Source organism: Zeus faber (genome assembly GCF_960531495.2).
Source record: "Zeus faber genome assembly, chromosome: 1".
Classification (NCBI taxonomy): Eukaryota; Metazoa; Chordata; class Actinopteri; order Zeiformes; family Zeidae; genus Zeus; species Zeus faber.
The window spans coordinates 32041590-32056589 of NC_137193.1; the positions used below are offsets into that span (position 1 = coordinate 32041590).

The window sequence follows — 15000 nt, forward strand, 5'->3', positions numbered from 1 at the left end:
GACGGGGCTCAATAAGGGCTTTTCCACTTAGTTTCCTCTTTTCCTCCTTGGTTCTCAAACATTTTGCGGGTCCATTTTGAATGGACCTCTCAACTCATCTCGAGCTCTCGGCATCAAAGCTACTTTAAGCTACAGTACACGGATGTGTTGTGGATTACCGCACGGTTCATTTGGTGAACTAAATACGAATGGTTAAAATCTTAATCTTAATGACGAATACGGTTGCTGAGGGTAGACTAATTGAGAACCATTGCTTTAAGCTGTTTGATTGCCGCTATAGCAGCGCTGTTTCAGCCGCTCTCAGACTGCGGAGTCTGCCGTTTCTGCCAAGCAAGGCAATGGTTTCACTGGCAAAGCGGAGAATTGAGGGAGTGGCTCCTGTAGGGTGTCGCCTCGGGGCCACCCCTTGGGGGCGCCGCTGTGAAACTATGACCGAGAAGGGGACGCGGGTCGGGCTGTCACCCCCACCCCGCTCCTGCCGTTCCCCTCGCTGATGAACTGCACCTTCACCGGGATCATTATCTGGCATCTTGTTATCTTAATGGGTCGGGGATTGTGTGTCGCGTCAACTTCGCCCGGGGGCACCTAAGCCCTTCTCATTTACAGATTAAAAAACGAAAGTGCCGCCGAATTAATTATTTAGTCCCGCTCCTACCTCTAACCGGCCTCCGTGTCCCGCTTGGGCTCCTCCTTCCTTTTTTTTCCCCCCCTTCTTCTTTCTCTTTCCCTGGCACACCGGAGCGAGCCCCTACTTCCTACTACGACTGCTACTACTACCACTTCTACCTGCTGACCCTGTACTGCAGGTCGTTTTGTGTTGCCCGACGCACTGGTTTATTTTTTGCGATGTAGACGTGTGGGAGCGTGGGGGGAATGGATTAGCTTTCACTTTCTATCGTGTCGACATCTTATCGCCGCCTCCGAAAGCGGAGACGACACGGGAGACCTTCGGGAGGGCGGGTTGAGGAGGAGGGTTGGGGTTGCTGGGTCGTGTTTATCCAGGCTATTACTTACACCTTGCGGTTCACCGGGGAGGCAGCGGTGCATGGAGATCGGCCGCAGGACCTTTTCCCCGCGGTGTTTGCTCGAATTGAAAAAGCCCACATTAACGAACTTAACAGGGGGGAGACATACTACTGTGGTTTAAGGGATGCGCATAACTGTGGGTGTTAGCCATTTTTGGAAATCCCCAAAGGAAAGGAGATTGTTGAGTCATGGGGAAGATAGTTAGGTACTGTTTGGGGGGAGAAAATCGGGGGCAGGGTGAATAGCGGGACAAAATAAAGCCCCCCCCCACCCCCATTGACACACACATTCGCTCAAAGGCTGGCTTTGTTGCCCTCAGTGAATGCGAAACCGCAACAGATAACACCCCAAACAGGACTAGGGCACGGGGTGAAGAGGGGTGGTTGAGTACACGGCAAGCGCATAGGGTTTCGATTGGTAAGTTGGAGCACGCCAACCGAAGAGGAAACCAAAACTGAACCGTCCCACACTTTTGTCTGAACCAACCGAAGTTGCGGCATTAAAGGTGTAGGCTGGAGTGTGTCACCATGCTGCAATATAAGTTTGTGATGTTCAACAGGTGCTTTTACCTGACATAGTTAATACATTTACGGTTTAGGGTTTCGCAGACAGGGTTTAATCTCCTATTTCAATTAATCCACAATTAAATAATGCCTTTCTGAGATGTTGATTAGTTGATTAGATGTTGACTGGTCCAGAGAATCCATTTCCTCTACTGTCAAGGTCGACCTGGAGACCCAAGTCCTTTAATCCAAAGAGAAACCCGCCTTTGGCCAGGTTTCATTTAAGACTTCACTTAGACCTAGATTTGCTCTAATCTTACTTCTGGAAATCAGATTTTAGAGACTATTTTTCACCATGACTGAGAAAGACCATTTAGTCCAGATTAAAAGTGTGATTTATGCCGTATTCACATGGAACATAATAGATGGGAACAGCATAATGGCACTTTCTGAATGCTAGGGGGGAGCAAGGGGGATGTACAACGGCAAAACAAAACAAGCATGATGATATGTTGCCATGGTGATGCAATGTATGATGGTTTTACTGCAATAAAGTATATTAAACTAAATAATTTTGTGTCTGTTGTTATATATAAGAATTGTAGTAATGCATGTAGCTATAAAAATGTGGCTTAGCTTTGAGAGAGAGCACATCTATAGAGATCTGTTTCCTGGTAGTGATCAATGGTCTGTTAACTGAGTGGTCAATGGCTGATCACCTGGGTTCCAGTGACAATAGAAGCCCTTCATTTATTATTAATTATTCATATTTAATTATATTATTATACAAGTAATAACCTGGAGCTGCAACTTTATCAACGGACCAACTGCGCCACACAAGACCACCGTGTCCAAATCCTTCATCTGCTTCCACGCTTCAATCACCAAACAACCTCAATGCAAATAATATATAAAAAGTATAACTTTTATATCAATCCACTGTCTTTATTTAAGCCGTTTAAATGCAATATTCAGAAAACGCCATCTACCGGGTCCGTCACTGCAGCAGAAAACTCCAGCAGCTGTAGCAGACATGCGCAGTCGAGTCGGCTCTTCGCGTAAGTAACATCTGGCTGTAATTTTGCCAAATGCCGTGTACCGTTGCCAGGGCTGGTCATGCTCACGTCCACTAATGCCATGGACACACTACATGACTTTCAAAGTCATTAGATCGCTCTACTGTTCACACTAGGCAACTTTGTCTTGTGATCGAGAATGTTGAAGTCGTTGTGGTTTCATACTACATGACTGATCTGTGACAGGGGGTTACATATTACAAGATCTTTCACCAGGAGGAATCCCTGACGAGCCTGTCTGGGCCATACTGTCCAAACTATATTTTGTCACTAAAACACTAACGCAAGACAGGATTATTTTTCTTACATAATGGATGTCGAGCAGTCCAAATTGTTTGATTAGTAATCATTATAATAAATAATATATATATATACAGTATATATACAGTGGGGCAAAAAAGTATTTAGTCAGCCACCAATTGTGCAAGTTTTCCCACTTAAAACGATGAGAGAGGCCTGTTATTTTCATCATAGGTTCACCTCAGCTATGAGAGACAAAATGAGAAGAAAAATCCAGAAAATCACATTGTCTGATTTTTAAAGAATTAATTTGCAAATTATGGTGGAAAATAAGTATTTGGTCAATAACAAAAGTTAATCTCAATACTTTGTTATATACCCTTTGTTTGCAATGACAGAGGTCCAACGTTTTCTGTAAGTCTTCACAAGGTTTTCACACACTGTTGCTGGTATTTTGGCCCATTCCTCCATGCAGATCTCCTCTAGAGCAGTGATGTTTTGGGTCTGTCGCTAGGCAACACGGACTTTCAACTCCCTCCAAAGATTTTCTATGGGGTTGAGATCTGGGGACTGGCTAGGCCACTCCAGGACCTTGAAATGCTTCTTACGAAGCCACTCCTTCGTTGCCCGGGCGGTGTGTTTGGGATCATTGTCATGCTGAAAGACCCAGCCACGTTTCATCTTCAATGCCCTTGCTGATGGAAGGAGGTTTTCACTCAAAATCTCACGATACATGGCCCCATTCATTCTTTCCTTTACACGGATCAGTCGTCCTGGTCCCTTTGCAGAAAAACAGCCCCAAAGCATGATGTTTCCACCCCCATGCTTCACAGCAGGTATGGTGTTCTTTGGATGCTACTCAGCTTTCTTTCTCCTCCAAACACGACAAGTTGAGTTTTTACCAAAAAGTTATATTTTGGTTTCATCTGACCATATGACATTCTCCCAATCCTCTTCTGGATCATCCAAATGCTCTCTAGCAAACTTCAGACGGGCCTGGACATGTACTGGCTTAAGCAGGGGGACACGTCTGGCACTGCAGGATTGGAGTCCCTGGCGGCGTAGTGTGTTACTGATGGTAGCCTTTGTTACTTTGGTCCCAGCTCTCTGCAGGTCATTCACTAGGTCCCCCCGTGTGGTTCTGGGTTGTTTGCTCACCGTTCTTGTGATCATTTTGACCCCATGGGGTGAGATCTTGCGTGGAGCCCCAGAGCGAGGGAGATTATCAGTGGTCTTGTATGTCTTCCATTTTCTAATAATTGCTCCCACACTTTCGTTTTTCTTCACAACAAGCTGCTTACCTATTGCAGATTCAGTCTTCCCAGCCTGGTGCAGGTCTACAATTTTGTTTCTGGTGTCCTTTGACAGCTCTTTGGTCTTGGCCATAGTGGAGTTTGGAGTGTGATTGTTTGAGGTTGTGGACAGGTGTCTTTTATACTGATAACAAGTTCAAACAGGTGCCATTAATACAGGTAACGGGTGGAGGACAGAGGAGCCTCTTAAAGAAAAAGTTACAGGTCTGTGAAAGCCAGAAATCTTGCTTGTTTGTAGGTGACCAAATACTTATTTTACCGAGGAACTTACCAATTAATTAATTAAAAATCCTACAATGTGATATCCTGGATTCTTTCCCCCCATAGTCGAAGTGTACCTATGATGAAAATTACAGGCCTCTCTCATTTTTTTAAGTGGGAGAACTTGCACAATTGGTGGCTGACTAAATACTTTTTTGCCCCACTGTATATATACACACACACACACACACACACACAAAGACACACACACACACACACACACATATAGTTATTATTAGTTATCTGTTTATTATTATCAATGGATTAAATGATTAATTATAAAATGTTAGAAAATGGTGAAAAATGTAAATCACTGTTTATTTATAAAATATCTTGTAGTCGTGTTGCAGTTATCGTTTTGCATGTTGTTCTGGCCGCTGCTCCGGTGCACCTCCGTCTCTCCTTCTCGACCCCCACCCTGTGTCTGCTCTCATTGGCTCTATCTCGCTGCATGGCTCCCCGACAGGACCAGTTATTTAGCCTGCTTGATATCTTTCAGGCGTCTGGCAAGCCATCGGCGAGCTCTCGGATCGCTTATTTAACAGTTCACACATAGTGATCATCACTCATGGGAGCGAGCACCGATTTGATCCAGAGTTTTGGTCGGCGATCTCCAAAAAACTGTCTGCGAGTGGAAAATCAGCCCAGAATCCCGTAGTCTCGTGACTCGCCATAACATAACTTCCAGTTTGCTGACTCCTGTCTTTTTTTAGATGAAGCCTAATCTGTGTCTGTGAAACCGCCCCTTGGCATCAAGTACTTTAATGCTTTTACTGGAGTAGAATGTTGAATTCAGGACTTTATTTTTGGGGTGTTCCCTCACAATAACCCACTGAACTAGACTTTTCAGCTTTTCCCTTTTCTTCTTCTTCTCTCTCTCTCTCTCTCTTTCACACCTGAGGAGCTGCAGATGAACTTTAGAGATAAAAAAAAACAGTGCAGAGAATGAAGGGGGGTTGGGGGGTGAAAGAAAAAGAAGAGAAAAGAGAAGAGGGAAAGTGTGGAACAAAAGCACAGCAAAAGAGTGACAGACAGAGGGATAATTGCGTATTAAGAAGAGCAGTGATGGCCAGAGGAGCCTTTTGAGGAGCAGCAGGACTGGGTTTGAACTCCCCCTTCGCTCGGATGCCTCCAAAGGTCGAAAGAGACTGGGACAAAAGGATAGATACTGAAAAGATGACACAGGGGAGAACGAAGAGGCCCCTCCCCCACTATTACCATAGGTGGGTGTCAGATCACCACTCCCTCCCTTCCCCTGGTGTCCACAAATGGACCCACTGTGGCCGTATTCTTCCAGGTTTGCCACTCTGCACACGAGACCAAAGACTACGCCACAGGCTCAAACGAGTTCTGTTCTCGGCACCAGCCCTCCCGCATACACACACCTTTCCGCTCCCAGCCTTGACCACAATGCAACACATGGACAGGGACCTGTCTTGACCGGCTGCATTCTCTGAGCATCTCTTTAGCAAGGCATCGGATGTGTGTGTGTGTGTGTGTGTGTGTGTGTGTATGACAATTTGTCTTTTTCTTTTGGCTTGTTTAGAACCCTCTAGCTCCGCAGTAATGTCCAAACAATGAGAATAAACTCTTGGAACCCCAAACTCAAACACATTGGCTATAATTGCTAGTTCACTAATTTTCTCATGTATTCATTCAGTTTCACCGACTGAACGTGAATGTTTGATCGGTCATTAATATGGTAATCCATCACATAGTCTGTTATTTTTTGTTAGTTTGTTTTCAAAATCCGAGTTTACCCCCGTCTTCGTTCTAAGGGGGTCACTTTATTTTCTCAAAAGCATGCTTTCTTCAAACTGATTTCTTTCTTTTTTTGGGGGGGTGGGTCTTCGCATATATGATGGACCCCGCCACCAACAATGGAACCAGCATATAGTGACGCACATGCAGAATGCAAATACTATGAATGTATGAATGGCTTCCTAAAAAGCGCAAGCAAAAAAATAAAAATTAAAAAAAAATCGAATATGGGATTTTTCAACTAAATAATGCTACAGATTACCACTTTACAATCCAACAATTGGGAGAAATCTCAATCTCAATCAAAAAAAAAAAAGAGGAGACTCCAACTCCAAGCAACCGGCACAGTTGACCCTCTGCGTTTGATTCCTCTTCGCCGCGAAGAAGAACTCAGGGAGGGCTTTCATGTCGTACGCCGTTGACAAATCCCATTACGTACCGCGTTTTCGAGCAGCTTCCATCATTATAGATTATTATAGATTATCATGACAGGCAGAACAGAGGCTGGGGGTGGGAGGCCCCGGCGTGCCTTCTGTTTCCTTAACTTTCAGTGAACACTCAATCACCTGCTTTAAATTGCATTTTATTTCTGGTCTTTTAACGATCCTGCTTTGTCATTATACACCTGTTGTTATATTTTTTTTAATTAATCATTTTACTCAAAGAAGGCTCTCTACTCTGGCAGGTGCCACTTCTGAAGGACGGCGTTAGATCTGCGTAATCTGTTTGAGCAATGAAAAGAAGGGTGAGCCTGTTGATATGTTGACACCCGTTTTCAGAGTTATTTGAAATGGATTTGAGCATCGCCGACAGTCGTTCGAGACTAATTAACCAGAGGCCAATAGTTCGAGAGATAGAATGTTTGAAAGATTAATTCACAATCATCCCTCAAACATTTCAAATGTGGAAATTGATGACCCAAAACTGAATTCATTTACATTTCTTTCTTTCAATACCTTTTTTTCAAAATGCCTTTAATTTCTTTGAACTGTTTTATTTCTTTGAACTGTTAAACTGGGGTTATGAAAAGCCTGTGTATGAGACCCTCTTTGCCAAAGGCAACACTGTTTTTTTTAAAGAGTGCATATGAAAAAATGTATTGATATTGATTTATTTTAATTTATTAATTATTTTTATTTTGTTGTTTTCTATGTTTTAATGTAGTGTTTAATTTCATGTCAACTGGCTTGTTTGTCTAAGTAACTGGCTCAATGAAAAGGAAAAGCAGAACATAGCGGCTTTTTGAAATGTATCTCCCCAATAATTAATTCATAGTATGACTGTAACGTAAATAGAAAATCTTTGTTTTGGGTCAAATTTGAGTGAATTAGAAAAATTACGATTAATCAAAGTATTATCATGCGATTCATCAAAACTCATTTTTTGAACCGTTTGTCAACGCCAGGTTTTGTCTGCAATCCTGCAAACACTTAAGCATTCCTAACGTGGTACAATCCGCGCTGCTGCTTTTAGAGACAGAGTTACTCTAGGCTGCACTTTTATAAATCGCTCTTTAAACTTTATTTCATCCCCGCCGATCGCCACAGAAGCGTGTGCTCCAAATCTGACATCAAAGACCGAGGCGGCGTGATAACATCGGCCTATCTGCGGGGTTTAATTCAATTAATTTCACTTCATTTCACTGGTGTGTCTTCATCGGATAATTCTGCTCATTAACAACTGGGTTTTTCTGGGGTGCGATACGGAGGCGACGCACATTCTTTTGGATACCGCTATTAATTATTACTATTGGAATCCTAAAAGCAAAGCCTTAATCCTATCTTTTTGTGCGTCGTCCTTTTAATTTCATCAATACCTTTACCTGTAATTCAGTCCAATATTCTTCAAGGGAATACCAATTTTGTTATTGCAACCCAAGTTGTATTTATAGTATTTGTGTTTTACTTGTGTTTACAATGCGAGAACCTCAAATTAAACTTAAAAACTGACTCGTAACATTTGTGACGTGTGCAATCTCTTTGGTGTGGCGTTGGAAAAAGTAAGCAGAAATATCACAATTAACCTTTCGTATCGAAACCCAGAATTTAATTAAGTCGTGACAGTAGATGATTTGTACATACGTCTCGATAAAGACAATAAAGAAGACACCAACACCAAGCCGAAAGTGCGAAGACGATGATGTCGTCCAAGTTCCTCAATGAGGGAGTGGCGCTTTTCAGAACACAGAATGCGTGACCGCGGGCCCTTTGAATCGCATCGTATTCAAAGAGGCCGTTCCCTGTCCTGCGTGTCAAACCGGTTCTGTCAAACTAATCCCACCGTGGAGGAGTTGGGGAGGGGATGGCTTTATCTCTTCAAAAAAACTGTTGTTTGTGTTTTCTTGTCGGAGAGAATACATTCCTTAGGAATGCAGGGCTTGCTTTCTTTCATTCCTCCTTCCTTTCTTTCTGGTGGTTTCGGCATCTCATCGAGGCTACACCTTGTGTCGACATTGGCATTCTTTTTCCACCAATGATGATTTTGCAAAGGACGAACGTCTTAGACTTGTATTTTAGGAGAAGACCATTTCAATAATAACATTGAAAAATAGTGAATAATGAAATAATCTCTTCAAATGATCATTTATATTGATGAATAGACACAAATCAACATGTTTTTCCTATTAATATTATTATAGTTCTACAAATAATTACAAATATTGTTATTATTATCATTATTATGATCAAGATGATTATTGTTATTACATATTCCAATAATCCTATAATGGGCATCAAAAAGCTAAATGAAATAAGCTAAATATCCAAATTATATGTTTTTTGGTCTCAGCCCTCAAAATATACCAGTTAAAAAATGTCATTCTCTCTCTAGTTTATGTTAATAAGAAAGCTGTCTTCATTTGGTAAAAATGGATGAGATATTGATCCTTTCTAAAGCACTATAGAAACTGCAAGTACTATATAGAATAAAAATCAAAAACACTTTAGCAGTTGTCAAAATGTGATGAGTTGTGAATATTCTGAAAAGCCATATTGAAGTTTTTTTATCATTCTTTGACTATTTCAAGCCTATTTAAACTGACCCTTAACATAATGGACTTTTTTTTCAACATAAGACTTCAAAAAATCGAAAGTCTGATGAAGTGTCTGAAGGAAGGCAACCTTGCCGGCTGACTTTGGAGGAAGCTTCGACTTTGGTGCGACACTGAGGAGGTCTGTCAGGTTTTCGGGGTTTGCATATGCATGCACTTATGGAGGCCCATATGTCCGCACCGCCGGTTTTACCAAGTCAAATCAGCTTGTGTCCCCCACAGCAGACACACAGAGGAGGCCAAGTTTCTCTGGTAATGGAAATGACGGAGCCAACCAACTCTTTCAATGGGGGAGGGGTTGGATACATTTGTTACCTTTAAATGCTTCTTTATGTGCCTAATTATTATTTTTCCTCACAATTTTTTGCTGCTTAAAGGACACCACATCGGTGTCAAATTCTACAACTACTCTTCTACTTTTAATATTGAGAAACACATCTTAAAACGATCTCCATTTTATAATGAAATTAACAAATAAAAAATATGAAGAAAAAAATCATTCTAAAAACAGAAAATAATTGACAAACCTTGATCAAAAAAATCGGTGTTACCATAGTCATCAATGGGACGGGCAAATTATTTTAAGGTACATTTATCACCATATTGTTAGAGTTTTCTAAAATGAGAAAGTAGAGAAACTAAAAATCTATATAATCTAATTCAAAAAGTCAGGAAAATCTTAAATGTGTGAGCTGACTAGTAAACGGGCCAAAATTCAATTTGGCACCCGTATGGTCCTTTAAACATACATGTTAATTGCATTGAAAGTCAATATATGCAGCACAACTTTTTATAATAAATAAATAATATTAGACAATTTACACAATACTAACACTTAAACAAATTTTAATGTAGATATAACATAATTAGAAGTTGTTTTCCCGTTTTAGGTCAACGTATGGAAAAAGATAAAACATGAAATATGAACAGACTAAACCAGTATATTTAAGCCCTCTTTTTTAATTTTCAAGGACTTCACGCAAAACAAGTTTAATCAGTTTTCATTATGATCTTTATTAATTAAACTACTTTTATTAAAAAAAAAATATATATATATATATGTCATTGTCATCTCCTATTATAAGTGTCTGTTGTATCTATGTCATAGATAAAAGGACGTGGGACGTGGTGAGAGCCCTGTTTTGATGCGAGGAAAAAAAGGGCCTTTGTTTGGGAAAATTACAGCGGATCGCTGGAAAATTCTTTCTTCAAGGGTCAATTTTGACAGCAAACAAAATCAAGCTTTATCATGACAAATAACTTATAACCTAATCGTGCAGTCGTCGGCTTAACTCTGTCCACGAGACTCTCCCCACTCTCTCTCTCTCTCTCTGTCTCGTTTCCCTATACACCTCTTTTCTTTGCCGCTATTTGTGAGTGTAATTGACACATTCAGCGGGCAGCAAAAGGGCCCTTCAGCAGTCCTCGTGCGCGGGGCGTGCTGCTAAAAGCTTACAGCCGGAGAGAGCACGCTTGGTCAAGCTGCTCCAATAGAGAGGGGGCTTGGCCCTCGTGCTGCCAATGACAAAGCCCTCGCCATGGATACAGGGACCGCAACACAAAAAAAACCAATTGAAAAAACATGATCAGCTGTTTTGAATCCGCCTAAGTTAAGATGTCAAATAAAAAATATATAAAAAAAACATGCTTCAGGGGACGGCTGTGGATATTTTTCTATCGGATCTGTAACCGGTTAAGGAAGTTTACCCATAATCTGTGATATATACATTCATTCTTTAATCTCAGTTTACATTTGTCATACAGATCTCTTATAAAGCTTGCAGGAATTGGGGGGCGTGGAGGGTCAGAGGTCACGACAAGCCACTAAGCCGAGGGATTTACACTGCAGAAAAGAATCCGCCGCAGAACTCGGTTTGACCCGAAACCTGGAGAGCGAGCTGATCGCCAACGTCCCCCCCCCCCCCCGACCCCCACCCCACCCCCCATGGCCAGAAGACCCCCAAAATGGATTCTTGGCATTCCACGGATTCAGCTAAAGGAAGAGAGGAGGGGGGACAAAGGAGAGAACGGCTGGGCGGAGTCTAGCCGGGAAAGAATCTGGGGCCGCTCGCGCAGGTATTGTTTGTGTCGGAGGGGGTGTTAGAGGGTCGCTATAGTTGCCATATCGATTTTTGGTCTCATCCCGTCACAAAAACCGAAGAAGAGGTCCCTGGGCGGGCGCTCACCTTGCAGCCCTCGCAGGCGCTCACACCGTAGTGGTAGCCGGACGACTTGTCCTGGCAAACGAAGCAGGGCTTGTAGACTCTGGGCGGGGGCAGTGGCGACGGCGGGCTGGGGACCAGCTCCTCCGAACTGGTGCTCTGCGTCTCGATGGCTGCAGTGAGATGGAGAGGGAGCGAGAGAGACAGGAAGTAGAGTAGTGTCAGCACGATGTTACAAAAGTTTAAAGTCTACCGGCACGAGGCGTCCACCCGTTAAAAAAAAGGCACAAACGGGGACTTACTCGTACAAACAGCCTTTGAAATCAGAAAATGGAGAGCAGCATCTTCCACTGATTAGATTACATTGTTCCGTGCTTCATCAGGGCAAACTCAATTACCGATCTCGGGGACAAGCTATAGCAATCCGCCACAGTAATCACTCGACCCCTGTCATAGCTCGGATTCTCGAGTTGTTTAATCCAATCTTCCCAGACAAGATTCACTCGGAACGACATTACGCATAAGGAATGTGTCATTTTTGCAAGTCCGGCGGCTCGGGCTTAAAATGCTTGAAAAAGTCGGCTGCACGGGGCCCCCGAGAAACGGAAGACGACTGCCGAGGTTAATTACAAGAACCGTGCCGATATTTTTTCAAACCTATCTTTTGATTGGCGCCCCTATCTGCATTCAAAGGGCATAAAAACAGGACGGCCGCGAGATTGGGTTTCATTAACTTCCCGGAACTTCTTGAACTTCTCGAATTTTTAGTCCAGATGTACACGGAGCCGACGTGCGAACGCTGTATACTTATGTGAGTCAAATGAGGGGCTCACAAACCCAGCAGTTACCTTGCAAGGACATCTAATTGTTTGCTTTTGTCACTCAATAAAGCTTAATTCATTTAAAAAAAAGGGTTATTAATAGGAGTTTGACTGTGTTTCATTCTTTTATTAAATCTCCAGTCCAGTGAAGGCGAGCCATACAATACCTGGACATTAGGTATGACATGTTTACAACAAGCTGTTTTTGACTCAAGCCTACTTCACACCAAATGTGCAATCGTAGCCGACAGTCAGATCCTCCCCTCATAGTCCTTGAACTGCATCTGGGTTTTGAATTTGGCATCCCAAATTAAGTCAGGGAAAACGGGGAGGGAACAAATTTTTCCAGTACAACAGTGAGTAGTTTGCTCAGCCTGCCATTTGTTGTGCTGAATGAGCGTTTAAACATCCTTTACATAGTGTTTATTAAGTGAAAAGAAAAAGAAAAACCACGCACAATTCAGTTTCACAAAAAGAGATTGACTGATAGGGAATATGGTGACATCCAACATTAACATTAATAACATCATTATTTTATATAAGTGACTTATTTACTTTTAAGCCCAGTTGCAATAAAAAACTTGACAGCTTCACTTCCGGTAGTACTGTCGGGCTGAAATGCATTAGGCAAAAACCCATCCTGGAGCTTCGATCACATGCGAGAATTCCACACCGGAGCGTGTCATAGCTTTTCGCGTGCGGAATCAGACTCTCCATAGGAATTAATGGACTTCCGGTTTGATGTTGCTGTTTGTCTTACTCAGGCTTAATAGGGCACAACAACAGCAACAACATACATTCCCTTTTTTCCCGCCCCCTAAGGTGGCACGGCACACTTTAATACAATGTACATCGAGAAATAAATAGTTTTTTCTTCAATCATAGCGATGGGGTGCACAAAAAACAGATGCATTATCCTCGGAGTGTCTTTATATATATATATACAGTATACAGTATATATGTCTGTGTGTGTGTGTGTGTGTGTGTGTGTGTGTGTGTGTGTATGGGGGGTCTACCTGTGTACTGCTGTTCTAGCTCATGTCAGGTACAAAAGGCAGCCCCCTTTTTCCCCCATTTTATGCGTGATTAAACCTTAGTGGTGTGGTGGGACACACCGCCGGCATCCACACAATCCACACGCCCGCACACACACACACACACACACACACGCGCGAGAAAACATATCGCCGTCAGAGGAATAAAGGAAAAGTGTGAAACATGCAGGCACACGCCGGGACGGGGGGCCGCAGATGGGGGGCGTGGGGGGAAGAGACGCACTGAACCAGTTGGCCCCTGGCTGAACCCTGCAGCTCGGGGGTCAAACAGGAAAGCAAACACGCCCTTCTTCTTCTTCTTCTTCTTCTTCTTCTGCTGGAGGAGCAGGACGCTCTCCGAAGGAGGCGGGGAGATAGGGGTGTCCTCATTTGCACCGCAGAGCGCGAGCAGCAGAGGGAGGGAGCTCTCCTCCTCCTCCGCTTTGAGGAAGAAGACACAGCAAAATGTGTAGCAACCACCAATCCAGTCTCTCCCCTTCTCTCATGCCGCCTTTTTTTTCTCCCACCCAGTTGTCTGGCCAACTGGTGACATGTGAAACCCACACGGTCCATTGGGCCGCACAGATGGCGCAAGAACCTCCAATTAAAACAAAAAAAAAAAAGAAGAGAAATATGCTGGACGGCGCGCAGTCAATTAAGCGTAATGATATCAAATAGCGGCTTTATTTAACCGTTGTTTTCAACAACAGGTTTAATTCCAAGTTGGATCACATGGATTTCGAGCTCAATTTGATGAGTAAACAAACTGCACAAGTAGATAACGCAAATAAAAATGGTATCATTTTGGGACGTCAAAGCTCTCGCTCAGGTCGGATCGTTCCATTTTGAAATTGTCCAAGTCACAGAGTTCCACTGAGAATAGATATCAGCGCTTGCACATTTTTACCACATAAAACAAGTTGATAATAAAGGGAATAACAAGGGAGGTGGTGATGAGAGCGAGAGGGTGAGAGAGAGAGTGCGAGAGAGCGAGAGTGAGACAGCGAGAGAGCGAGGGAGAGAGTGCGAGAGAGCGAGAGAGTGAGAGAGAGTGCGAGAGCGAGAGCGAGAGAGAGAGAGAAAGAGAGAGAGAGAGAGAGAGAGAGAGAGAGGGAGAAAGGCATTTCCGGAATATCCTCAGGGTATGTGTATTTGGTTTGCGTTAAAATTGAAATCACTGCAGCAATTTTGTGTGTGTGTGTGTGTGTGCGTGCAGAGAGAGAGAGAGAGAGAGAGAGAGAGAGAGAGAGAGAGAGAGAGTGAAATAGAGAAAGAACGATATAGTGTGGGGTTCACTCCCGCTCCCCCCCTTTCCCCCCCGACTGTGATGACAGCTCGTCCAGTCTGGAAGTGGTTCCACCCACCCACGCCGCCCAGCCTCTTCCTCTCCAGATTCTGTGTGTGTGTGTGTGTGTGTGTGTGTGTGTGTGTGTGTGTGTGTGTGTGTGTGTGTGTGTGTGTGTGTGTGTGTGTGTGTGTGTGTGTGTGTGTGTGTGTGTGTGTGTGTGTGTGTGTGTGTGTGTGTGTGTGTGTGTGTGTGTGTGTGTGTGTGTGTGTCGGTCAGAGGAAGTGGTCAGAGTTCACCTGGAGTGCGGCGGGAAATTAGAACCAGCTTTGAAACCCCCCCCGTATGGATTTTTTATTGCGGATGATATATACATAAGCTCCTTTAAACACTCTTTTGTGTGGTGTGTGTTAGAGGGGGGCAATGAGAAACAGTCGTTTTGACTTAGCCGGGGTGTGTATGTATGTGT

General features: G+C 43.2%; 1 protein-coding gene across 1 annotated transcript in view; it reads right to left on the minus strand.

Moving 5' to 3' along the window:
• LOC307247508 (retinoic acid receptor beta-like) overlaps positions 1-15000 on the minus strand; it is a gene marked incomplete at its 3' end in the record, with an annotated part of 64932 nt that overhangs the window by 43411 nt on the left and 6521 nt on the right. Inside the window, 1 exon segment of the mRNA XM_080023666.1 lies at positions 11416-11564. Within this exon segment, the coding sequence (XP_079879792.1) occupies positions 11416-11564 (149 nt within the window).